The 25186-nt window shown below is 28.6% G+C and overlaps 3 protein-coding genes and 2 long non-coding RNA genes across 22 annotated transcripts; 3 read left to right on the top strand and 2 right to left on the bottom strand.

The window, feature by feature from the left end:
* Positions 1 to 566: 566 nt before the first annotated feature.
* On the bottom strand, positions 567 to 9107 carry Snsl (snustorr snarlik). 7 transcript variants are annotated; one of them, XM_083101615.1, is made up of 6 exons: positions 9054 to 9107; positions 2303 to 2443; positions 1989 to 2069; positions 1465 to 1595; positions 1192 to 1353; positions 567 to 962 (listed from the first exon to the last, which is right to left on the bottom strand). In XM_083101615.1, the coding sequence occupies exons 2-6, from the start codon at positions 2367 to 2369 to the stop codon at positions 750 to 752; spliced, it is 654 nt and encodes a 217-aa protein (XP_082957741.1). In that variant the 5' UTR covers positions 2370 to 2443; positions 9054 to 9107; the 3' UTR covers positions 567 to 749. The 7 variants fall into 7 exon arrangements, with proteins under 7 accessions (XP_082957741.1, XP_082957739.1, XP_082957740.1 ...); XM_083101613.1 differs by lacking the exon at positions 9054 to 9107 and adding an exon at positions 3139 to 3273; XM_083101614.1 differs by lacking the exon at positions 9054 to 9107 and adding an exon at positions 3184 to 3271.
* Positions 2557 to 7204, top strand: LOC145972740 (uncharacterized). Its single transcript, XR_014439271.1, has 3 exons — positions 2557 to 3363; positions 3436 to 3659; positions 6986 to 7204. It is a non-coding gene; the product is annotated as an uncharacterized LOC145972740 (long non-coding RNA).
* On the top strand, positions 7802 to 14894 carry Syt20 (synaptotagmin 20). Of its 11 annotated transcripts, none has more exons than XM_083101599.1 (12): positions 7802 to 7934; positions 8977 to 9075; positions 9279 to 9530; positions 9820 to 9974; positions 10927 to 11046; positions 11936 to 12024; positions 12094 to 12225; positions 12411 to 12608; positions 12890 to 13042; positions 13237 to 13357; positions 13825 to 13997; positions 14412 to 14894. In XM_083101599.1, exons 4-12 carry the CDS (start codon positions 9833 to 9835, stop codon positions 14616 to 14618), a joined length of 1335 nt encoding a protein of 444 aa, XP_082957725.1. In that variant the 5' UTR covers positions 7802 to 7934; positions 8977 to 9075; positions 9279 to 9530; positions 9820 to 9832; the 3' UTR covers positions 14619 to 14894. The 11 variants fall into 11 exon arrangements, with proteins under 11 accessions (XP_082957725.1, XP_082957732.1, XP_082957733.1 ...); XM_083101598.1 differs by having other exon boundaries at positions 7811 to 8029; XM_083101596.1 differs by having other exon boundaries at positions 7811 to 8029; positions 8681 to 9075.
* On the bottom strand, positions 9642 to 10698 carry LOC145972741 (uncharacterized). 2 transcript variants are annotated; one of them, XR_014439273.1, is made up of 3 exons: positions 10386 to 10698; positions 10123 to 10240; positions 9642 to 10047 (listed from the first exon to the last, which is right to left on the bottom strand). It is a non-coding gene; the product is annotated as an uncharacterized LOC145972741 (long non-coding RNA). The 2 variants fall into 2 exon arrangements; XR_014439272.1 differs by having other exon boundaries at positions 9642 to 10240.
* A 1563-nt stretch (positions 14895 to 16457) lies between the features above and the next one.
* Nfrkb (nuclear factor related to kappaB binding protein) lies at positions 16458 to 24796 on the top strand. Its single transcript, XM_083101983.1, has 15 exons — positions 16458 to 16625; positions 17037 to 17282; positions 17376 to 17608; positions 17709 to 17974; positions 18110 to 18462; positions 18667 to 19004; positions 19083 to 19331; positions 19415 to 19645; positions 19724 to 19945; positions 20192 to 20571; positions 20754 to 21071; positions 21175 to 21364; positions 21476 to 22247; positions 22314 to 22625; positions 24175 to 24796. The coding sequence occupies exons 1-15, from the start codon at positions 16620 to 16622 to the stop codon at positions 24664 to 24666; spliced, it is 4608 nt and encodes a 1535-aa protein (XP_082958109.1). The 5' UTR covers positions 16458 to 16619; the 3' UTR covers positions 24667 to 24796.
* The last annotated feature ends 390 nt before the right edge of the window (positions 24797 to 25186 follow it).

Raw genomic sequence — 25186 nt, 5'->3', positions numbered from 1 at the left:
TATTTTAAAAATCATAAAAGACATTCATCTAAGTCATCTTTTTTTTCTTTTATGATTAAAATTGGCATCGATTAATAAGATTCTAATCTCACTGTCATTAACTAAAAAAATTGGTGAAAGTAAGTGATTAATGATAATGTCCTTGTCCGGGTCCTCTCTCTCTCTCTCAAAAAAGAGAATAAAATATAAAAATTAAATTTAAATTTATTATTATTACTTTTGTGTAAAAAGCGATAAAAATTTAACTATAGTAAAATATGCAGCAATAATATTATTTTATATAGTAATTTTTAAATTATAGTTAACGTTATTATTTGGTCACTGATATCTCTATTAGTACGTATAATACATATACATCACTGAATAATCAGTTAACTAATTTATTATTAATTCGTAAAAAGTTTGATGTTATAAGTACATGATCATTAAAATGATATTTATAAAGATAATAATTAGGATAAATAACGAAGTCACTAATTAATCAAACACATGATGTTTTATATTGGTCACATATGATGTCGAAGGTCTAAAATGACTAACTATTGACGTTAAATGAGCAATATACATTGCTATCTAAGGATTTATTATTAATAATCAATATCACCTAATAATCATCACAATGTACATGCATATAACTACTATACAATAAATCGATCGTGCAGTGAAAATGAGTTCAAATGTATCCAAATTGCAAGCGCACGTCATTTTGATATCTAATGATGTCAAATTGATTTGTATTAATATCATATTTATGATAAAATTTCCTTGTTATCCATATTTTGTGACTTATATAATTTTGTTAGTTCTTCCAATTTATCTGTTTGAATATCAGATTTAATTGGTTTCCCTATTCTTTGTTGAATTTTTGCATCTTTATTTTCATCTGAATTTAATGGCATATTATCTTTTGATGATTGTGACATCTCTTTCCTCCATTTCGTCAACCAATTATTGGAAGCAGTCTAAAAAATTGAAATGTTATTTTTAAATAAAGAAACTTTCTATGACGGTTGTGTTTATAGAAACAAATTTGCTTAAATGAAATTTCTGTGAATAATTATGTAATGAATTATTGAATTAAATAATTTTATATGATATGATTAAATATACTATATTAAATATATTAATATGACTTTTTTTGTGTAAAGATTTATCTATAATTAAAAAATTAGCATAATAGCTGTTTTTTACATCTTTATCATCCTGCTTATTTTCCGTTTGTATCTTTTCAAATTTGTTCTCTATTGTTTTAACTTTTTCTTTTTCTTTTTCGAGTCTTTGTTTTATTTGATATTTGGCTACTTGTTGTGCGAATGATCCTAGCTCTCCTCTCATCGCGGCATCAAACATTACCTATTTACAAAAAAGTTTGTTGAATTAAATTTATGAATTATATGATATGGATTTAAAAATTATGTAATTAAATAATAAAAACATTATGTATATTAAATATTAAATTCTTACATCTCGTCGTTTTTTAGCATCGTTAGATGCACCTATCTGATCTGTCTCAGTTTGTGGACCCATTTCAATGAGAATCTGAAAATCCGCATGTTCACCTAATCGAAAACCTATACCAAATCTGGAATCGGTTCCTGTAAAATTTAATTTTTTAATATAATGAAGAGGCATAAATGAATAAATAAGTGCTTTCGAGAAGCAAATAACAGATGTGTACACACTATATATTTTGTGAAATTAAATGATTATAACGATTAAACGATATGAAATTAAACGAGAATCTTTAGTAGATTTTATGAAAATAATATTTAATATTTAATACTAAAAACAAAATATGTCGCGAGTTACATAAAAGTAATGATTCAAGATTATCTTCAGTAATAAAATGTATAACAATTTTAATTTATGTATAAAATATATGTAACGTTAACAAAGCTTAAATCATGCAAGATAAAAAAATTTATAACAATTTAATTCCGTAGTATATTTCTAATAGATATTTATCTAATATATATTTGTATGCAGACCTTTTTTAATTGGTGGGATATTCGAGTAAATTAGAGAAAGTATTGTTGGTAGTTCTTCTGGTATAATCAAACTTGTTGCATCTGTAAATTTTTTTATATATTGTCGTGTATTTTTAACAATTGTTATAAACAAATTATAAACAAATATAAGCGAAACGCTCTGTGAAAATTAATGAAATTAATATTAATTGATTAATATAATTGTATCTTAATAATTGCTTAGTTTTCAGCTATAAGAAAATTGTTTTTTTCCATAATTCTTATTCTTATTTTGATTTGAATGATGAATGTTGCATATGAATCAAATGAATTACATTTACTTTCATAGAAAATAATCAAAAGCAATATCCGTATGACTGAAGTTTTCACTATCATTGTCATTGTTTTGAAAGGGAAATTCCTGCATGTATCGCTTATGTGTTCAATCAATGCATGACTTAGCTTTCGTGGATACTCTGCAATCGAACATAAGCAAAAATTAATTTTCCAAACATAAACTGTTAATTGTATAGGATAACATTGCTCTCGATCGTGTTAACTTTTATTATTAAATAATTATTATAAAAAGAGCAAAAATGAAACATTTCTCAAAAAGTTGCATAACAATTTCGTGGATCGATATATTACATCTCTTTAAATAAAATTCACAAACAAACTAAATTATTATTTTCAGACATTAAATCAGAAATTTTACACAATCTATTTGCACGAATTTTACGACACACTAAAAGTATTGTTACAAGAGTATTGTTTGTCATCACAAATTTATGTTTTTGCCAAATTTAAACTGCAAATTATCATTATTATTTTATTCACATGTGCACTCGCGTATCTTATATATATTTTATATTAAACTGTGTTCAATCCACCAACTGTTCCACGTAACTAAATGTTCCGGTTAAAATTGCACGAAAGTAAAATCTAAAAGCGAGATTTGTGGCGGGTAATCGCGTGCAACGTTCAATTTTCCCGAGAAAGTGTAGACGTTCTTTTCTCAAATTGTTGCTTGTTGATTTTTCATATAATGCACTAATACGATGAATATTAAACATGTATTCGGGAGATGGCTTTTAACTTAATTAATATTGTTGAATAATTGAGTTAATAAACTAGCTGGATTAATTATACAGTGAAGAAAAGGTTGTCACACAACGAAAATAGACGGGACTTCTTGGACTTGGATGGAAAGTGAAACCTGGCGAGCCGATGGGAGATAGTTCACCGATCAACGTTCTAGGATAAACTGAAATATTGTTACGAAATGTGAATATGTCTTTGGTGCCAAACCAATGCGAGAAGGAGTAGCACTTTTAAAGTGAAAGGAGAAGCAACGGATCGGAGATCGAGGTCATTCAAATGCCGATATCGACTCTCGGTAAACTCTCTCTTTCCTTTTTCTCTCTGTCGCGCATTTACATACAAATTGCTATATGTTTTATTTGAATAGGATTGATGCGGTCATTATGTCGCAGGATGGCCTCGTGTCACTGATCTATCGGCAATCAACAAATCAAGAACGTCATTCTGCTATATGGCATGCGAGTTGCACATGTTGAAGAGTCACTATTGAAAAATGCACAAGCCAAATTATATACATTTACTCGGCTCGACATAACGTAATGAAAAGGAAATTCACTACTGAAAAGGAAATTCACTATTCAAGATAGATAGGTATTTATTTATTTCTTGCTTTTCGAATTTGAAAGAGCTCTTTTATATAAACTTTACAATTTATACAGTATAATAATGACGTACATATAAAATATAAATTAAATATAACAGTGTCGCGCGCTTAGCCTAAATAATTTTTATTTAATAATAAATTTTTTATTTCCTTCCTAAGCTTATTTTCTTAAATTTTCTTTGATCTTATTTTCTTTCTTTGCGCTTTCTTCATTCTACTTTTTCCCCCTTCTCTTCAAATAATTAATTCTTATATTATTTCTTATCTTTTCGATAAATTTGTTGCTAAATGCTCTAAAGTCTCGACTTCACTCTGATATATCTTATTGCATATTCTCTCTCTATGTGTGCTAAAATTTATTACAAAGTTCTTCGTTTTCACATCTAAATCCCGTAATAATTTTTAAAAATCTCTCTGACCTCGTTTTCTTAAGTATTCCGAAATTTCCATCGTATATGACTCTTATCTTGTATCATATCTGGAATTCTGAATCTTATTATGTTGTATCTGTTTTGGAATCTTTATATCTCTTTCAGATAATTTATATACCAACTCCTCCTTCTCTCTCTTTCTCTCTTTCTCTCTCTCTCTCTCTCTCTTTCTTAATCTTTTAACTTCTGTCCTAGATATTCCATTCCTACAAAGATATATTTCTTTATCTACCTCCCATTTGTTTTCCCTACCTTTCGCTATTTTCCTAAAACGCATTTCTTTAATATATTATTACTTAATTTTTCTTTAATTTTTTCCTCAAATCTAATTGGTTTTTTGCCTGTTTCTATTCTCAAAAACTATATTTTTGTTTCTTCTCTGATATATCCTGGCTTGTTTCAATCTAATCCTAAGCGATTATTTTATATATTTATCTTAGCACTCTTCTACTATTATAATCTTTCCAAATTTCCTCAAATTTCTGCTTCATTAAGATATTTTTTACTAAATAATCAAACACATTCACATCTTTCTTTTAAAGTTTACAGCAAATTTTCTTTGTTTTGTATCCAATAATTGTTTCATAACGCATATAAATAATACACACTTTTTAACCATTTTTTATTAATATGTCTATCTGTTATGTATGTGTACCATTTTTTTGTAACGAATAATTTAAATATTTGAAATGATCGACTTCCTCTATCTTTATTCCGAGCTATTGTTCTTCTTTCTTTCCTTCTTTCTTTCACTCCCTTTTTTAAAGGTCATTACACAGAAAGAAAATAAGTGTCAAATCAAAACTTATATACTTAAACTAACGCGTTCATTGTTTCGTATATACACAACAATTTATAACCTTCCTAGAAGAATTTAATAATTTTAAATTTCAACAATATTATAGTCTTATTTTAATATTGTAATTGTTACCTCACGAATATATAATTATTTAATTCTACTTTAAGAAAATTATAATCTTTAATTTAAAAATATTATTTTCTATCTAACACTGTTTCTTTTCCATTCAAGAAAATTAAATCTTAAATCATCAAGAATATATTTTTCTTGAACTATATAAAATGGCTTCATTCAAGTAAGCAATTATTCAAGCAATTATATTTTTCCTTAATTAACGCAATATAATCTCATTTCAAGATTTCCATATTAAAACTAAATATATTTTCAAAACAAGAATGTCCTTTTTTCTGTATACTTTTGATTATTCCACTTTAAGAATTATTTCTCTTTTCTTCAAAAATTTTGAGAAATTTCTCTTTTACTCCATCTGCGTACACTAAATTCTACTTCTTTTCCTTATTTTCTACGTACAAGAGATATGTTTCGAAAAAGAGGAGTGAAAGATCTGAGGAACATATATATGTGTAACTACACTTAATTAACATTGAGAATTAAAATACTTTAACTTATTAAATTTTGGAATACATAAGAAAATCTTGAGATATCAATAATGTTCGAATTATAATTGGAAAAAAAGATTTTACGAATTAAATTTCAATAAGCCAAATGAACAAGAAAGCCATATTTTTTTATGACCAGGTGAATCTTATTTTTACAGAATTTTAATATGAAGCTTAAATACTTAATATAATTAAAAATTAAAAAGCAATTAATAAGAAATTTTTAAATATTTTCATATTTTTAACATTTTTTTGAAAAAATTTCGATTATATATTGGTTAAAAAAAATTAAACAGTCACTTGATGTTTCTTATATGGTCTTCACCTATGTATATTTATCAACAATTACGTTTTACTATAGAATATGTGCACATTATGTACGCACTTGCTTGTGTGTTATCAATGATAACACATAGTTTCCGCATACACTACTTATACACGTATATACGTACATATATACAGGGTGTCCGATTCCTGAGTGACCAAACGAAAAGTAGTAGTAGATTGGGTCAAATTGAGAAGAAAAGTCCTCTACCATTTTGCAAAATTCGCAATAATTATTAAAAAATAAGCAAAAATGTCTCGGTACATGAGAAGCGGTAAACCGCTTGTAGTGTGTGATTATTAAGTGATCAAACGAAAAGTGGTGATAGATTGAGTCAAACTGAAAAGAAAAGTTCTCTACCATATTGCAAAATTCGCAATAATTATTAAGTTATAGGCAAAAATGTCTCAGAGTATAAGAAGCGGTAGACAGATCGCTTCTCATGCGCTAAGACATTTTTGCCTATAACTTAATAATTATTGCGAATTTTGCAAAATGGTAGAGGACTTGTCTTTCCAGTTTGACCCAATCTACCACCACTTTTCGTTTGATCACTCATTAATCGGACACTGCGAGCGATCTACCGCTTCTCATGCGCCGAAACATTTTTGCTTATTTCTTAATAATTATTGCGAATTTTGCAAAATAGTAGAGAACTTTTCTTCTCAATTTGATCCAATCTACCACTACTTTTCGTTTGGTCACTCAGGAATCGGACACCCTGTATATACATATATATATATATATATATATATATATATATATATGTGCGTGTAAATACAAAAATATATATGCAGGATAACCCGCCATAAGTGCATGATCCTTTTTTATTTTTTAAAAACTAAAAGAAATAAATTATACACACAATATAACAAATATATATATCAAATTAATTGGGTCAAATTGAAATCTATAGTGAAGTCTAAAATTAGTATAACGATACTTACAAAAGCTTGCAACAAATTGCTTACAAAAATCATTTGTTTTAAAAAATAATATGCATAATTTTTTTAGTAATATACATATTTCGATATAACAGAAATTATAACGATTTTTAAAGTAAATACAACGATGTATGAGTGAATGTAATTATTTTAATTATACCAATTATACGAATTTTATCTTAAAAATGTCGCAGGCGACATCTACCTATTCATTTTCGGTCTTGCGATATGGCCAACTTCTAATTTCTACCTTGGAAGTTAACGTATAGGCTCTTGTATACAGGACACGTCAACACATTACGTGCCAAAACGGCGATAAGTAATCAATTTATAAGACCATAAAAGCAGGAGGTTGATTGGCTTACTATATTGTCTAGATAATTCATAATTAGAATAGGAGTAATACTGTATATATTGCTAATGTAAATAATTTATTGTGAAATAATTTATTGTAAAAGTTATATGTTAATAATTTTGAATAATAATTAATTTTGATTAATAATTTTAAATAATAATTAATTTTGATTAATAATTTTGAAAAATTATTTTATTGGCATTTTTATAATGTGTATTGTGAATTACTTTTATTAATGAATATAAATATCATATTTTCTATTAATCATCAATTTTACAATTTTTATAGTATTAAATACTATAATCATTATATTCCAATTTTAATAAAGTGTTAAAAAGGAATGTTTTCTTCATGTAATTTTTATTGTAAAATTTTCTCTGCACATTTAAATATATATCGAAAACTCTTAGCTGAACTTTAAAGGAAGTGAATTAAATAAACAAAGATTCTTTAATAAATTTTCCGTCATTTTTGGAGTTCCATGTGTTAAAATAAATGGATTGCTATAAAGATGAGAAAAATTCAATAGCAATTTATTATTCTTGGTATTAAAAATGTACATATAGGCCCCTGATTGAAGCCGCCAATGCATTACTCATCTATTCGCGAACTACCGGCAAGATAATCAGAAGCGTAGAACTTTGCAGGGGGGATGCCGTTGTCATACATACATTTGTTCGTCAGAGACGCGAACGACCACGTATGAGAATGCGGTGCTTAAGAAGTAAAGTAAAACGTTAAATCAATTAATCGGTTATCGGATCGAATACGAACGCGAATTCGCATTTGTGAGTGCAAAAACAAGCTGCAAATAATTCATTCTTTGGGTTACAATGTGATAGAATAAATCAGACTGTTAGATATTTATAACGAGTGCGAAAAAGTAATTGATAATTAAATTTGAAACAATTTATCATAATCGCACAAGTGACATCTCGATCATTAATCAATAATTTATATGAATTATCAGATTATTCGATATAAGAAAATCAAATTAATATTCTAGAAATAAAATAATCAAAAATTCTAATAAAAAAATATCAAGATCGTAATAGTTTTTGAATTATAAGTAATTAAAATTTGCTAATTATATCACTTAAAACTCACGCGCAAATCCAACGCCTACCGATCTGTCATCTATTATTGATTTTATCGTTTCTTATATGTATACGTGGATTATGGCAATCAATATCATAATATTAATAAATTATAACAAAATATGTAATTTTTTCTTAAATAATAATTTAAATAGTTAACTAATTATTATATTTAAAAAAATTATAAATTTAATATTTTCACACATTTAAAAATCGAGGTTTATTTTTGTTTTTATCAGAGATGTATTTATGGAAATGAATTTATTTATTATCTATTTTATAAAAATCAATCGACAGATAACAAATCGTTACGCGTGTAATAGAGTTATAGGTTTGAATTACACAATATATCATCGAATTTTGATCAATTATATCTCTAAAACTGTTATAGTCTCTATATTTTCCTATTGGAATTTTTTATTCTATTTTACCTCTAGAATAAACTATTAAAATATTGTGCGGAAGTTGTGAGACACGTTGTATATACATACAAGGTCACAACAATGCAATGCGCGACGAAGCCTTCGTAAGATTTCCTAAAAAGCGAATGATAAATCTCGCGGATCATGTCGTTAAATATTTCAAATAAATGTCGAAATGCCGATATCAGTCATCCATGCATACATAATGTGTAAAAGAGATTGAAATAATATATAATATATAACATGAAGAGGAATGATGAACATTTATCATTATTTTAAGTACATGGTTCAACAGTTAGTTGTAATTGTAGATATTATCACTTTTAATCTTCACAACGCGACTTTGCCTCGGTGTGTAAAATTTATTATTCCTCCGTATACATATTACCTTCATGACGCTGATCTGCGCAGTAAGTCCACAATGTTCAGCAATCTATGAATGCAAAGTACTAACGTATTACAATTACACGCTTTTTATAAGCAAAATTAATCTCATTTTTTTTTTATCAAATAACATTTAGAGTTTAAATAAATTTTAATGCAAAATTAAATATCAAAAAAAATAATTAAAATTACTTTCTATTAATTTTTATGCCATCTTTAATTTTTTTAGATCGAAATTATTCAACGGAAAGAAAAAACGGACAACTATTCTAATACGTTTTGATGGTTTGCCTTATCGTTGCGTGTTATCGTTTGTTTTGTTCACTTTCGTTTGGACGTAGCGTCGAATTATTGGTGACACAAGTGTTTTCTCTCCGCTGATGTATGCACGCTAATACAAATTATTTTTCACGTTCTTATATCGGAAAATATCAATTGGCAGATGTGCGACAAGGAATATATAAGACGTGGATCTTTGAATGTGAGTAGCTGATGTTTTCATTACGAAACTAATTCTACGTCAAACATTTTCGCTGTCTCATGCAATAATATAGCGTATACTTTTTCAAAAATATTGAAATAAAAAAAGTAATGATATATTATAAAATCATTTTATTACAAAATAATTACAACAAATGCAAGAAATATATGTATATTATACGAGAGCTTCTCATCCAGGCCATTAATCACCTTTATGTTTCGTCATACGCCGTCACATGTTGATATGCATGTGCCATTGATATAAATAAAATTTTAAAATTAAATTTCAGTCCATTCCAGTGAATGTTGTACGAAGACCTTTTCGGCCCATGGGGCCTGCTAATTATAATCGTGATAGGAGTAGGAATCATCCTGATTGCACTGCTGCTGTTCGCTTGCTTCCTCACGCCTGGTTGCATCGGTTATGAATGTTTCAGGAAGCAAAGTAAGATCATCGATTTTCTTTTTATTTTCCTCGCGCATTAAGCATATATAATTATTTGCGAGTAACGCTATTTCTGAAAAAAATAAAAGCAATCATTAATTTTCCTGCCATCAAGCGTAGTCGTAATGTTATTCTTGGTACAAAGTACTTGACATCGATTTCTGTTCAAAGTATCGATTTCACATTTTATTTTCCAGCCACGTATACGAATTATGCTTTTTCATATACGTGCTTCATACATAAATGATTAGATTCTTTAGATATTTCTGCAATAAATATAGATCACAGCTTCAATTATTACACTTATAAATTTTAAAGAATAGACATTTATTATAATTTTTATAGTAATCTCTCGTTACAAAGTTATGTATAATAATTCTACAAATATATGCGAATGACGCCTTTGCATACCTTGTTTGACATATATACATGAATAAATGACGTTCCATAAGTTTGCTTCTTCTGCTGTTATATAATTAGGTACGCCAACTAGCCAACACAATGCACAATAATCTTTCAATAATGATGCGGGAAACGCCTGAATGATGTTATATCATCATTTCGAATTTTCACGAATATATTTTTCACATAATACAAATCTTACACGTTAAATTTAATATACATATTATGCAATTATAAACACAATGGTTAGCGATCATAGCCTTCGTATCAAGAACCGCTTAATATTTTAAATTAATATTTTAATTAAAATTAATATTTTAATTAAAATCGTTTATATGCAATGAAAATATTCAGATATCTTATATAAATATTAAAACTATAATAGGTAATATATATATATCGAAAAAATAGGAATTCATATGCGACAAGAGAAAAGCGCAAGAATGTTTCTTAAGTTGTTATGCGATCTAATAAAAATAAAATTTAATAATAATAATAAAACATAAAAAGAGAAAAAAATAATGTATTTAAAATGATTTTCTATTTCTAGGTAAAGAGAACAAGAATGTTCATTTACAAGCAAACAATCAGGAAAAGAAAAATTTGAAATTGAGTGATATTAGCTACAGATCTTGGAGACTGGGTAGTTTGTACGAAAATGATAATAACGGTATGAAACTTTTATTAACATTTAATTTAAATATTAAGAAGATTTTTGAAATTGATTCTATGTTTGTTCAATTTACTTTGTTATTCCGTTTATTTACTAATTATTTTATTATGAACTATTATATTATATCAAAAATTAAAAGAACAATAATTGTAAATCATTAAAGAATATTATTTGATTGATTTGTTTAATTATATATTGGGGATAATTATTATGAGAAAGGCTATTTTGGAACATCATAATATAAAAATAAATTTTTAAATTAATATGTTTACATTATTTTAATAAATTATTAAGAAATTCTAACAAAAATTTAAACAAAATAATTAATTTAATAAATAATTAATTTTCTAAATAATTTAATAATTAATTAATTTAAATAATATATTTAAAAATAATTTAATAAATAATTAATTTTTGTCATTGTATTTAATTTAATTATTTGCACGAAAGATTATTACATTTGATAAGTTTTATTTAGTTTTTATTTCGTGTTTATTCTCATAAAACAAAAAAAAGTCAAAAAACATCTTAAGGATATATCTGAAATGTCTTTAAGTCATCTTTTAGGGGCATGAATTATAAGCAAGAGAAGGAAGAAATGCCAGTATTTTGTATGAATAATACTTTTTCTCATTATTATAGATATTATAAATTCACATCTAATTTATAATATACATATATCTCTTTAATAAAAAATTTCTTTAAAAAATTCATCTAAATTAAAATTTATAATTTATAATTTCAATATAATTTATATATATATCTCTAAAAGATCGAGAGGTCAAATGCAAAAGTATCATCTTAGGGTTAATCAACTTGATCAATATTCATCGATTGAGAAATTGTCTTATAATAAATTAACAAAGACAAATATTGTATTATCCAGGTACTATCAGCGAGAATGCGGGATCTCATAGGGATTCATTTAATTCTGTCAATGCCAAATGCGAAAACACAGAATGTTCTTCCACGCTGGTAATTATATATAATTGAGTTGGGCAAATTACATTGCGTTTGATATTAATTTTTCTTTAAAAATTACAGAACTTGGTTCAGATAGATAAGCAAAAGAACGACAAAAAGGTAAAAGAGTTTCCGACCGAATTAACAATAAGCTTGCAATACCTACCACCTTGCGACAGTATTATCACGGGGAAGCTTATTATCGGAATCGAAGTGCGTACCTTAACATCAATCCATATTTTATATACAAACAAGAAAATTTTCAATAAATAAATATTAAATAAATATTAAAAATAGGCTGATGATCTTGCGCCGACTTATCATTAAAATAATTCAGTATATCTTTTACAAAATGAAATCACTTAAAGAAAATGAAACTCATTCTTTGTGTTTTACAGGCATTGAGCGGTCTTCCACCAAAGCAGTACAACGGCACATTAGAACCTTACGTAGCATTGAACATCGTGAAACAATCATGGAGTCACAGGAAGCGACAGAAATTGCATAGTTTCAGAACAAGGAGTATCAGACATACCGCTAATCCAATTTACAAGGAGACTTTCGCTATTGCGAATGTAAAACCGCAAGAAGCCAGAGTAAATAATTTATCATACGACATATATTATACATTTGAGTTTACGTAAGAAAAAATTATATTTTTCGAACCGTTAACGTAATTTTTTTGACATGTAAATTGACATTTTGCAAGGATGTAATACAGCGCGTATGTTATATATGTTAAGATATGTCAATATGTAAATGGATAATTGATATACAAATAACACTTGTGCGGCAAATAGAATAGCTTATGGTGAGAATAAGAAAGCGAATTGTTCTGAATCATTTTTTTGACGATTATTTTGTTTCGATGATTTAGGAATGGATTTTAGATATCACTGCATACGATCATGACAGATATGCAAATCACACGGAATTGTCTTCGCTTAAAATATCGCTAAAAGACATGAAAAATATCTTCTATAGCCCAGAAATTCATCTATTCAATTACAAAATGAAACCTTCCTATCAGGTAATATATTATATAATATATTAATGTATACGTACGGGAAATGCCTCTTAACATGTCATTTTATACACGTATCAAAACACATGCATTTCTTATATATGTTTTGATATGTACTTAAATTCATATATTAAGACATTTCTGTTCCAAATGCATACGATATGTGTAATTATACATATATATATATTTGTTTTTTTTAGGAATTTGGCAATATTTTATTGGCCATAAAATACTTGCCTACCGCAGAGAGACTGACTATTACTATTATTAAATTGCGTAACATTAAATTTACATCAGTGGTGTCCAATTTAAGTAAATTTAGTAAGTTAATAAGAAAAAGTCGTCTAAAAAATTGGCTTTAGATAGCCTATAATATTTATAAAATTAAATAATGATATATTATTTATTTGAGTAAATATAAGTCTACAAAAAATAATTTTATTTTCTAAATTTCATAAAACGTTTTTTTTTCAATTTTATGCAATGGGTGAGAGTTTGATAATTTATTATATGATTTAAGAAACTTCTTGTCTAAATGGCATCGTTTGCTTATAATTTCTTCTTTTTTATACTTAGGTGTCAGTAAAAATTTTCCAAAAAATTGAAAATAAGAAAATATCCATCTTCATAATAGTATATTCAAAATCTATTATCTTTAATATTTCGTAATATTTGAAATATATGTATAATCTTTTTTTGAAAATGATGCTATTTAGACAATTTTCTCCTACTATTGATATTATAACTTGTTTTGCAAATTGCTTTTAACGAATTAATGTTTATTGTAGATCCATATGTTAGAGTCTTAATGTTGAACGGAAAAACAGGTAAAAAGATAGGAAAAAAGAAAACTAAATTTTTGAGAGCTGTTATGCAACCTGAATTTAACGAGACTTTGACGTTTGATCTGCCAATCACTCAGCTTGATACGGTCCAGTTTCTTATTGTGCTATGCAATAAGGTAAAAATTACTTTTATCATATATAAAAGATTTTCATCAATTATTCCAAATATAAATAGAAAAATATATTTATTATTTTATGTATGCGTGTGTCATATAAATTACTTATCAAAAAAATTAGGAGATCGCTTTAAAACTTGCAAATTTTGTCGATTTTTAAGAGATTGCATCTCAGTTTTGGAAGATTGTAAGACAATTTTTCGGGGCGCGTTTCAAAGAATGGGTCTCTTGAATGTCTTGACTCTCTAAATAAGTGGCTACACTTTTTAAAAATTGACAAAATTCGCAAATTTTCAAATGATTATCTTTTTCGAGTAATGTAGAATAAGAATATATTTTGTGATTATAATAGGAAGACTTATATTTTGATTTTGATATATTTTGTGATTATATTATACTTTCCAAAAATTGTAGATTTTACCAGAAGGATCGTCCACTAATATTGTTGATCATGCAAGTGACAGCGAGGATTCTGTCAGCTCGTTCAGAAACTCTGCTAATATATCTATTGGTAAAGTAGCACTTGGAAAAGGAGTGAGAGGTTCAACAGAAAGGTTGCATTGGTTTTCAGTGCTTCAAAATCCAAGGAAATCTGTCAACGTGTGGCACACTCTGAAATAACAAAAGTCATCGTTATGTTATTACATACATATACATATGTATATAAAAGATTGTTATTTTTCAGTGATATTTATGCACGCTTTTATTACAAAAATGTGCGGTTTTATATATTTATTATTAATTTAATTCTCTTTTAGAAAAGAGAGAGAGGGGGAGAGAGAAAAAAGTGTATTATACATTTACTTCGCGACCAAAGATGACTTTGTAAATTAAACTTCAAGACTTTATTTTTAATGAATGAAAAAAATAATAAATTAATTATTACTGTTGTTGATATTTAAAGGAATTTTACTTTACAATACTTTATATAGTATATACAGATATATACAGTGTTCCATTTTATAAACAGCCTAATTGTATATATTTATTTATTTATTCGCTATAAAAAATATTTCTCTTTCCATTTAATAGAACAAGGCACAACGTTTACATGTAATCTGAAAAAAAATGATCTAAAAATTCATAATCATCAATTTTTCTCTTCTCGAAATTCTATAAATTTTATGAAAAATATTTTTCCTCTTAATTTTTGAGATATTCAAAATAATCATATATTTTATATGTAAAATAAGTTTCATATGTGTAAAGGAAGAAAAGATTAATTGGCAACAGCATATGCTGCACAACTTTCCTTGTAAAAAATGCAAGAGAACTTTTATGCCACACCGATTCAGAAACGAGGCATCCTCAGGGTCGGATTTAAAGGTGTGGAGGCCCTGGGGCAACGAAGAGGTGGAGACCCCTAACCATTTTTGAACCAAAATCAAATAGAAATTTTTACGTTGTTTAAATAATTTATTGCGAAGTAACAAGGTCAAGCAATATACATAGACCTTGTAAGTGTTGTATACCATTCGATAGGAAATTTTACCCAAAAATTTGTATTGTGGAGGCCCCCCTCTTGTGGAGGCCCCTGGGCTTTAGCCCCTGTTGCCCCCCCCCTAAATCCGGCCCTGGGCATGCTGTTCATTCATTCATCCTTTGGGTTTATTGCTTTCCCCCTTCCCCCAACGTCGATCATGTTAAGATTTTAAACATTCCGACCATCAGCTGGTAAGGTAGAGTAAATCAATAGAGTGTCTCAAGTCGGCGAGAGAAGAGGATAAGAATAGAGATAAAGAAAGTAGGGACTATATTATATATAATTATAATTTATATATTTCATACATATAATATACTGGGTCTCATGATATACAAATGTCTCTTCCTCAAAATTGTACCGGTTCTATTTCCCCCCTTCATTCCGATTTTCGATATATACAGGGTGTCTGGAAAGGTAAGGTCAATCGAATAGGAGGTGAAAGAGGAGCATGAGTAGAACACATAATGTAAATAAATTTTTTTCGTATTCGCTATGGTTTAGAAAATACAGCGCTTTATAGGGGTGCATAAAAAGTATTGAAATCCCTTAATATTTCGAAAAGTATGCATTTTCGAGAAAAATGTTTTATACAAAAATTGTAGGGTTTTAAGTGAAGCATTACACAGAAAAATTAGTATGACCTTGAATAGCGTTCTCAAGGTCGTAAAGATAACCTAGACATTTTTAATGGGTATCCTCAGTTTTTATTGCATATTATTGTAGCTTATCCCAAGGACTTTCCAAAACTCTACAATTTTTGTATAAAACATTTTTCTCGAAAATGCGTATTTTCTAAACCATAGCGAATACGAAAAAAATTTCTTTCACCTCCTATTCGATTGACCTTACCTTTCCAGACACCCTGTATAGAATTCAATGATGTTCGATGAATTAGATGCGTCCAATCTAAGAACAAACTATAAATACGGATCTAAGAGTAAAAAGTGCAAACAATACGAACAGACTTAATTTTCTGTACTGATAGAAGTGTTTATATAAGCAAGAAAATATCTAGATTTTTTTTCCAGTGGAGTTACATCTTAGTTACATGTTTTATTATTAGGTGTATGAGAATTTATTATCTAAACCATACAAATCATTATAAAAAGAGACGTGTACAAAGTTAGACACTCACAAAAATGGAGGTTGGTCTTTATTAATTACTGTGTGTATGTGTATGTGTGTGTGTGTGTGAAAAATCAATGCTATATAATTATTTTCTAATATAAATACAATGTATTATACAATTCCATATGTTATAATATTGTAAATTCTTTCTCTCAAGCCTTGGCATATATTTTTAACAATAACACAGATTACATTTACCTATTAGACATGATATATTTTACAACTATTTATACATTTTATCTTAATAATAGTTAATGCATTAATGTAACAGAGAAAAATTTGGCAAGAATCATTATAGGAAAGGATATATTGTAAAAAATATTAAAATATTTTTCCCCATTTTATATGAAATTATTTTGTTACTTTATTATACACACATACAAATCAATCGAATGAACATCATAAATTAATAAGCATTATACTTGTAGATAGATGAATGTTCAGCTGGTGAAGATAGCGGTGCAGAGGAAGAAGAAGATGAAGCTTCGACGCACGATTCTAGGACTGATAGTAGCAGTAGTACCATGAGCGGCAGTAGTACAACAACAGACAGTGAGGAGGATAGTGCAGATCATGCTACGAGTAGTAGCGAAAGCCATAATTCTGCAGAAGAAGATGAAGATGAGAATGAAAATGCAGAATATATGGAAAACATAGAGCCACCTGACACTTTGGTAAGATTTGCATCTTGTACTGCTTTCACGCTCGCTAATTTACTAAAATAAATAAAGTTTATTGTTATTACTACCTAATAAATTGATTTTTAGAGATGGGAAACTTGTATTGCTGCCAATACTAAAGTAAAATTGCCACAGGATTTTTGTGAATATTTTAATATCTTTAAGGAAATGTTAGATTATCCACATTTTTGGAATGAATGTCTTACTGAAAGTCAAAGAGAAACATTATATAATCTTTTACCTACTTTTCCAAAAGATTGCAATATAGAAGCACAAATGGAAAAATCACTACAAATGCTATTTAACAGAGAAAACAATAGGTAGAAATCATTAAATAAATTTTTTGCAAAATAAAAAGAGATAAAATATTTTCTAAAATAATTTAATATTATATCATTTTGGATAATATATTTGTTGTAGATTTGGTGTAACAGCATTAGATGCATTTCACAATCATCTTTCCGCTGGTCATTATCGTCCCGATATTAAAAGAATACGCAGTTTAGTTCATAAAGCGCAGAAAAAAAGATTATTGTTTGAGGAACAGAAACGTTCGTACGAATTAGCAAAAGAATTACTTAAGTCACGAGAAAGTTTACTGTCCAATGCATATAAACAAGGTTTCAGCCAACCAGCAAATCGAACAGTATCTAAATTTCAATGGCGCAAACCAAAACCAGTAATGGGTAAGTGTTTATTTCATGTGCAAAATATAGTCAAATATTTTCCGGCTGTTTATACTCCTCCCACACTTCAGCCATTTGGCAGAGAATTATATAATAACTTCTGGGAGACAATACTAACGCGCAAATGAATGATAGTTGAAGAGAAGACCCAGCTGCGCTATATGGAGGAGCTAAATGCAGTTCGAGCGGAACTTGGAACCAATACAAGATTGTCTGCTGATACAACATCCGAAAACGAGGAGAATTATCCCTATTATCAAACGTCCGGGGCTAAACAGAAAAGGAAGCGGCGTTCTACCACGAGTTTTCAAGGATTGTTAGTTAAAGGCTTACAACTCAACCACGAAGACGAGACAATTCGGCCTGTGTTTTCCACTCTGCAGCGAATGGAATATGCTTCGAGCAGATCACTGTTTGTACGTGAACAGACAGAAGAAACTTATCGCGCCATGTTAGCTGCACATAAAAAACGAAGGGCTCGTCGTGATGTATGTATATAATCTTTCGTTTTCTTTATGCATATGTTTATGTACTCCTGAATAAAATTAACGCATAATTTTTTTTTCTTTAAAAGCTGATATTTAAATTTTAATGAAGAATTTTAAAGAAAAAGTGAAAAAAAATTATGCGTTAATTTTGTCCAGGAGGTATATATGTTAGAATCATTTATTTAAATAAAATTGATTACATAGATTCATCCAGAATTGAACACTCAAGGAATTGCGCTTGCCGATCTTACACAAAGGTCGCAAATCGGTCAAAAGCACAAGTTTTCAGTTGGTAATTTCATGAAAATTACATCTGCCAAGAAGAAAATCAAATTGGAACAAAATTCATTATGTCCACCCGCATTAAAATTTACGAATTCCAATTCTGTGAAACTTGAAAGTGACAATAGTGATTATTCCCACACAACAGATGATAATAGACAACCTAATATTCCGGACATGGATTATAATAGAATAACAACACCTATAAAATCAGAACCAATTGATGCATATGAAACACATCAAACACTTAAAAAGAAAATGTAATTATGATTGATATTATTTAAGTTACATAGATACATAAAACTATGCTATTTTCTTCTCATATTTTTTATTTACAGGAGTCCAATGTTTCCAAAAAATAACAAATCAGTAATAATCAGTGCATTAGAAATAAAGAAAGAAGTTGAAGATATGGAATATGATGAAGTTAAAACAGAATTAAGTTCGGGCATAAATGAAGATATATTAGCTGAAACTGAAGAAGAGGAGGAAAATGAATCTAAGAAGGAGCTTGATTTAGATAGTATTGATATGATACAGTTACCAATCCAACTGGATGATGGAATTGATATACTCAATGATGTCAAGTAAATCTATCATTTCTATATCTACAGTTAGTATTATATTACAATTATAATCATAAATATTCAAATCAATGAATTGACATTAGGTGCGAAAATGAGAGCGTTATTTCGATACCAGAAAAAGAAGTGATTGTACCATCAAATGAAAATACTATAGATAACAATGGAGCAGAATTAATGCAAGAAACACATGCATGCTTCTTCTCTCTATTGCGAGATGCCTTCATATCTAAGGGTGAATATCGCATGAGCGCAGCAGAAATGAAAGAGGCAGTAATGCAGTGGCAAAGCAATCCCATTTCACCATTGAATGACTGGTAACGTCGAATAAAATCCTATGATGTTGAAGAAAGTAATAGTTAACAAATTATATAACTAGTACTATATATTCGTAGGTATTCTTTGGTATCTTCATGGCCTACGTTGGTTCCATTAGCTCTAGGTTTTCTTGCTGGCGAATTGACATATTCTCAAGATTTGGATCAGCGACAAGAACGAGACCAGGAGCTTGTACCCTATCTAGAAAATAAAGGTCGAGGTGTATATGCATGGATTGGTGCAGGACGAGATTCTGATACTCGATTACAAGATTTGTGTGCAAAATTTCTTATGTATAAGTATGTATCATAGTTATGTATTATAATATAAACTTTTTAATTCTTGATTGCTATATTGTAAAGTAGAATTAACTAGGCACTCGTAAATAAGCATTTTATTTTAATTTCTCTCATGTTTAATCAGTTTACGAATGTCCCTATCTCTATTCATTTAATATCTAGTTATACTCGTACGACAAATCACAAGTTAGATATGATTCTGTTATAAAAAAATTTTATATTCAACAAATAATTTTACTTCTATAGAGATGTATTGACACCACCGTATACTTCGACTGCTAGTGCTGTAACAGCTACAAAACCACAGCAGGCTCAGCTTACTTCTTTAAGTAATAATATGAATAATAACGCGATCACAAGCGGAAGCTCACAGAGTGGTAGAAGCGGAAGTCCTGTGTTGGAATCTACCAGTATAGATGCTGGACCCACTGCAACTGATTCAGAACCACCTCGCCCATTATTTCCTACAGAATGGAAAGTTCGCCCATCCACAGCAGAAGAACGAGAAGAATTTCGAAGACAAGAACGTATGCGATATGCTGCACCTCATAAGGCGTTTACTTATCGCATGCATGGTTACGCGTCTGTAGTTGGTCCGGTGAAAGGAATTTATCAACACAACATCGGTATGAAACTTGTTTGGTATTTTATAGAAATATTCTTATTAATATTATTGGTCGTACATATATTAATTTTTAAATTATATATATGCGTGCGCGCATTTATTTAATTATATATGTGTGTATGCAAACATATATATGTTTATATAAAGATGTAAAACTAATTAAATTTGATTATATTAATCAAGCTTCGGGACAATCTAAAGCGCGAGAGCATACATTGCTGGTGCAGGATCGTCCGAACTTCGTAACGATTTTAGCATTAGTTAGAGATGCTACCGCCCGACTTCCTAATGGTGAAGGAACTCGAGCTGATATTTGTCAGTTACTGAAAGATTCACAATACCTCAAAGTACAAGACAATGATGAAAAAGAAGGATATCTCCATTCAGTGGTGTCAGGAGCTCTCGATAGATTACATTATGAAACAGATCCTTGTGTTAGATATTATCCTCGTCGAAAAGAATGGCTTTATCTTCATCGAGGACGGTCCGAATCTGAATTCGGTTTGTTCTTATTTTATTAATTATTTATTGTAATTGTGTTTTCGATGTATTTATATATTCAATTTGCTTATGTGATTATATAAAAAGCTTTGTTATATTTTAGAAATGGTTCATCAGCAATTGCAAGGTATTGCAAAGAATAAAAAAAACGTTGGGAATACATCACGAAATAAAGCGCTACAACCAATTCTCAAGTCAACTAATATGAATAAGGAGCAATCTCCAAATACTAAGGAAATTCTCAAAAAAGAAAGGCGAGCAACGGCTATACCTGCACAATCTGTTGTATCTAAGTAAATATCTGACATGTGTATGTGTGTGTGTGTGTGCGTGTGTGTGTGTGTGTGTGTGCGTTCGCGCATGAATGTATGGGTGTATGTAATATATATGTATAATTATTATAGGAAAGAACAGCGTAAAACTGAAGGGAAAGTTGTTAATGAACATCCTAGCTCCACTGAACATTCCATTAATACTAATGTAGAAGTGGCAGTCAGCGCGATAACAACATCAACTATTTCTACCACTGAAACTACTGTTTCGGGAGATGCATCACTTGTAACTTCTTCGACTGCGACGACAAATATAACGAATACAGATCGTGATTATGTTTCAATGGAAACGAAACCGCAACTCACTCCAATAACTATGGTGAAAAAGACATCTACTATTGGAGGGAAACCGGTTGCTATAGTTAAAACAAATGCCACACAAAGTCTCCTACAATCAAATCAGCATAATTTTCCACATCATCAAATTCAAGTATCTACATCCGCTGGTCTGCAAACTATTCGTCTGGCCGGACATTCTGTATTGCAATCTGCACAACAACCTATTTCAGCTAGCAGTAGTTCTAATGTAACGAACGGAACTACAACGAATTTGACGACAATATTGCCATGTACAAAAATGCAAAATCAGCAACAACAACCAACTATAGTAACGAATCAAGCAGGGAAAAGTATTTTACAAACGACTAATATAAAGCAACAGCAATCACAACAACAACCACATGTATTACCAGGCAAAACTCTCTTAGCATCACAGATTAAATTAGTTAGTTCAAGTCAAATTAAGTCATTACTCACAGGCCATAGTCTTCAGGGCCAGACTATATTTATCAAACAATCTTCATCATCAAACAATCAATCACAACAGCAGCAACAACAATTAAAGGTAACTTTGCAAATAAATTTTGCTATTATATTATTTGATTTGATTTTAATTTTATTTTAATATTAGCAACAACAACAACAACTTCAACAACAACGTGCTGTAGCTAGTCAACAGCAACCTATACAGCAGACTCCGGGGATGCAACGTATAATCGCGCAAATCGGAGGAAAGCCGATTGCCGTGCAAATACAACAATCACCCCATCAACAACAGCAGCAGCAGCAGAAGATATTGGCGAAAGTTTTAACAAATAGCAGTGGAGGACAGATTATCTCTGTCGAAAGTTTGCTCGCCCAGAAAGGATTGAAATTGGCTACCACTGGTCATGCAAATCAACTTAATAGGCAAGGCAAACAAGTTATACAAGCTCAATATCAGGTAAACACACTTAACATATTACGTGCGCATTTTATATAAAACATTTTTTAAAGTTAATTTATAGAATTTTTAATAACTTAAAAACAAAAAATATATAAAATAAAAGATTAAATTCACATGCTTGTCTAAAAAATTATTACAGAAGAAAGTGATTCTGTACATTTCTCTAAAAAATAATTACATAAAAAAGTGTTTAATACATTATTAAATGCTTAAATCACTTCTACAGAAATAATTATTCGAAGAGAATGCGCTACTTAGGAATAAAAATTATACGCACTATAAAATTTAATCCTTTTATTATATACATACCATATTTTAATATTAAAATTGTTGTATCTAATAATAATAATTGTTGTATCTAATAACATAATATGATTATGTATTTTACTAAGGCATTTGTGTATATTTTTTAATATGCTTATATATAATATAGGCAACTCATATAAACACACATACTATCTATACATATGCTTATATATATAAATAAATCTACATAACTACAAATATTTTCAGATAAAGAGTTTCTTGAAATGTAATAAAGATAACAATTATAAATGCTGCTATATGTGTGTGTGTATATACATATATATATATATATATATATATATATATATATATATATATATATATATAATTACAATCAAATGAATAAAAATTAATGTAATGGTACCAAGTTTTGTTACCTTAAATTTTTTTGTTTATTCTTAATTATTTTTTAATTATTATCTTTATTAATACATGTTATGCTTCAAGAAATTCATTATCTGAGAATATTTTGTAGTTATGTGTCTATATAAGTTGGTACACATACAAGCATATTAAAAAATATATATACAAATGGCTTATTAAAATACACAATCATATTGTGCATTACTTTTGTGTATTATTGCATAATAATTTTAATATTAAATCATAATAAAAGAATTAAATTTCATAATATATAATTTTTCTTCTGAATAAGTTATTGATTAAATTTATTAATAACTCGATTAGCCACTGAAATCCCATCTTAAGTATTCATAGCTTAACAGTTCGCGTATAGAGATAGGCAGCCTTGTTACTGTTGCGCATAACTTTTTCCACGTCTTGGTGCCAAACACTACTGTATCTCTTGATGTCAAATTTATTTATTAACAGGAACAAAATAATTTTGATAATAGAAAACTGCAAAATTACATAAATGTCAGAAAGATATAATGTTTGTAATGATACACTATTACACTAACAATGAAAATAATATAACAATAGTAAACAAAACAGAGGGCAGTAAAATTAGATAAAATATATTAAAATTTGAAAACTTGATATATTAATCTTTGGAAATAAAAAAATTGTTAAAAAGTGTCAGATTTATTTATAACAAGTATTAGGTCTAAAAGAACAATTACATTTAACATTCTTTCGTATTATTAAAGATAGAAAAATATTAAAATAGTTTTATCAAAAATTAAGAAATTAAAATTAAACAAGAATTTATAACATTTATATGTATTTGTTGATTCTAAAATTAATAGAATATTTTTTTTTATAATGCTCATATTTGTAGGTGGTATCACAAGCGCAAGCATCATCTAGTCCATCAAAAATAATAACAGTAAGCCAACATCAGCCACAATCTCAACCACAACAGGCTCAGACTCTTCGAATGGTCACCGCTCAACTCGCGGGAAAACCTATCGTATTAGCTAGCGGTAATAAGAATGTCGGTGTTGCGGTGAGCACCAGTGGTGGAAATGTAGTATTAGGCAAGCAATCAACCTCTCAGCCACAGCAGCAACAGCAGCAGCAACAGCAACAACAACAGCAACAACAACAACAAACGCAACAACCGATTATTTTGCCAAGTCAGTTGCTTAATATTAAAACATTGCATGGACTCAAAGTAATCCCTACTCCAACCGGACTAAAAGCCACGAGTGGTGCTGTATACGCACGAGTTATCGCTCCTACGACGATAGCCTCCACACAAGCTATGTCAAATCAGCAACAGACTCTTCAAACGCAATCACCGAGAAATACTTCGTACAACACACCTTGATAAGATTGAGTTGTTCACCTATGTTTATACCTAATCTAGCTGTTTTTTTGACTGTTTGTATGTTACACAATCATATATTTTAAATTGAAAACGCTTTAAAAGGTCTCATTATATATATATATATATATATATATATATATATATATATATATATATATATATATTTATTTCAGTAAATGTAATATTGCATGATTACACATTGCATTTTAGTTTGATAACTGTACTATGTAATATCCATAAGATTAAACATAATAAAAAGAAATATATAGTAAAAATATATATATCAGTAAAGATTAATGCTCATAAATTATTAATTAATTAAATTAAAATTAATAAAATTGACTTTTGTAGTATTCACACGCGTATTAGTGAATTCTTGAATTATTATATGAGAAGCAACAAAAATAGTGAAAACAATTGTACAACTTTCGGATAAATCATTTTTTCAGATTTTCTTGTTTAATATAATAAAATGCACTTATATAAACGGATTTTGTTTTTTTAATTATCTAATATGTGT

This window comes from Camponotus vicinus, unplaced genomic scaffold, assembly GCF_025532165.1.
Source record: "Camponotus vicinus isolate PSW18456_S1 unplaced genomic scaffold, iyCamVici1.0 SCAF_6, whole genome shotgun sequence".
Taxonomy (NCBI): Eukaryota; Metazoa; Arthropoda; class Insecta; order Hymenoptera; family Formicidae; genus Camponotus; species Camponotus vicinus.
Note: the sequence above shows the minus strand (reverse complement) of the source record. Positions and strands in the feature narration are given on the sequence as shown.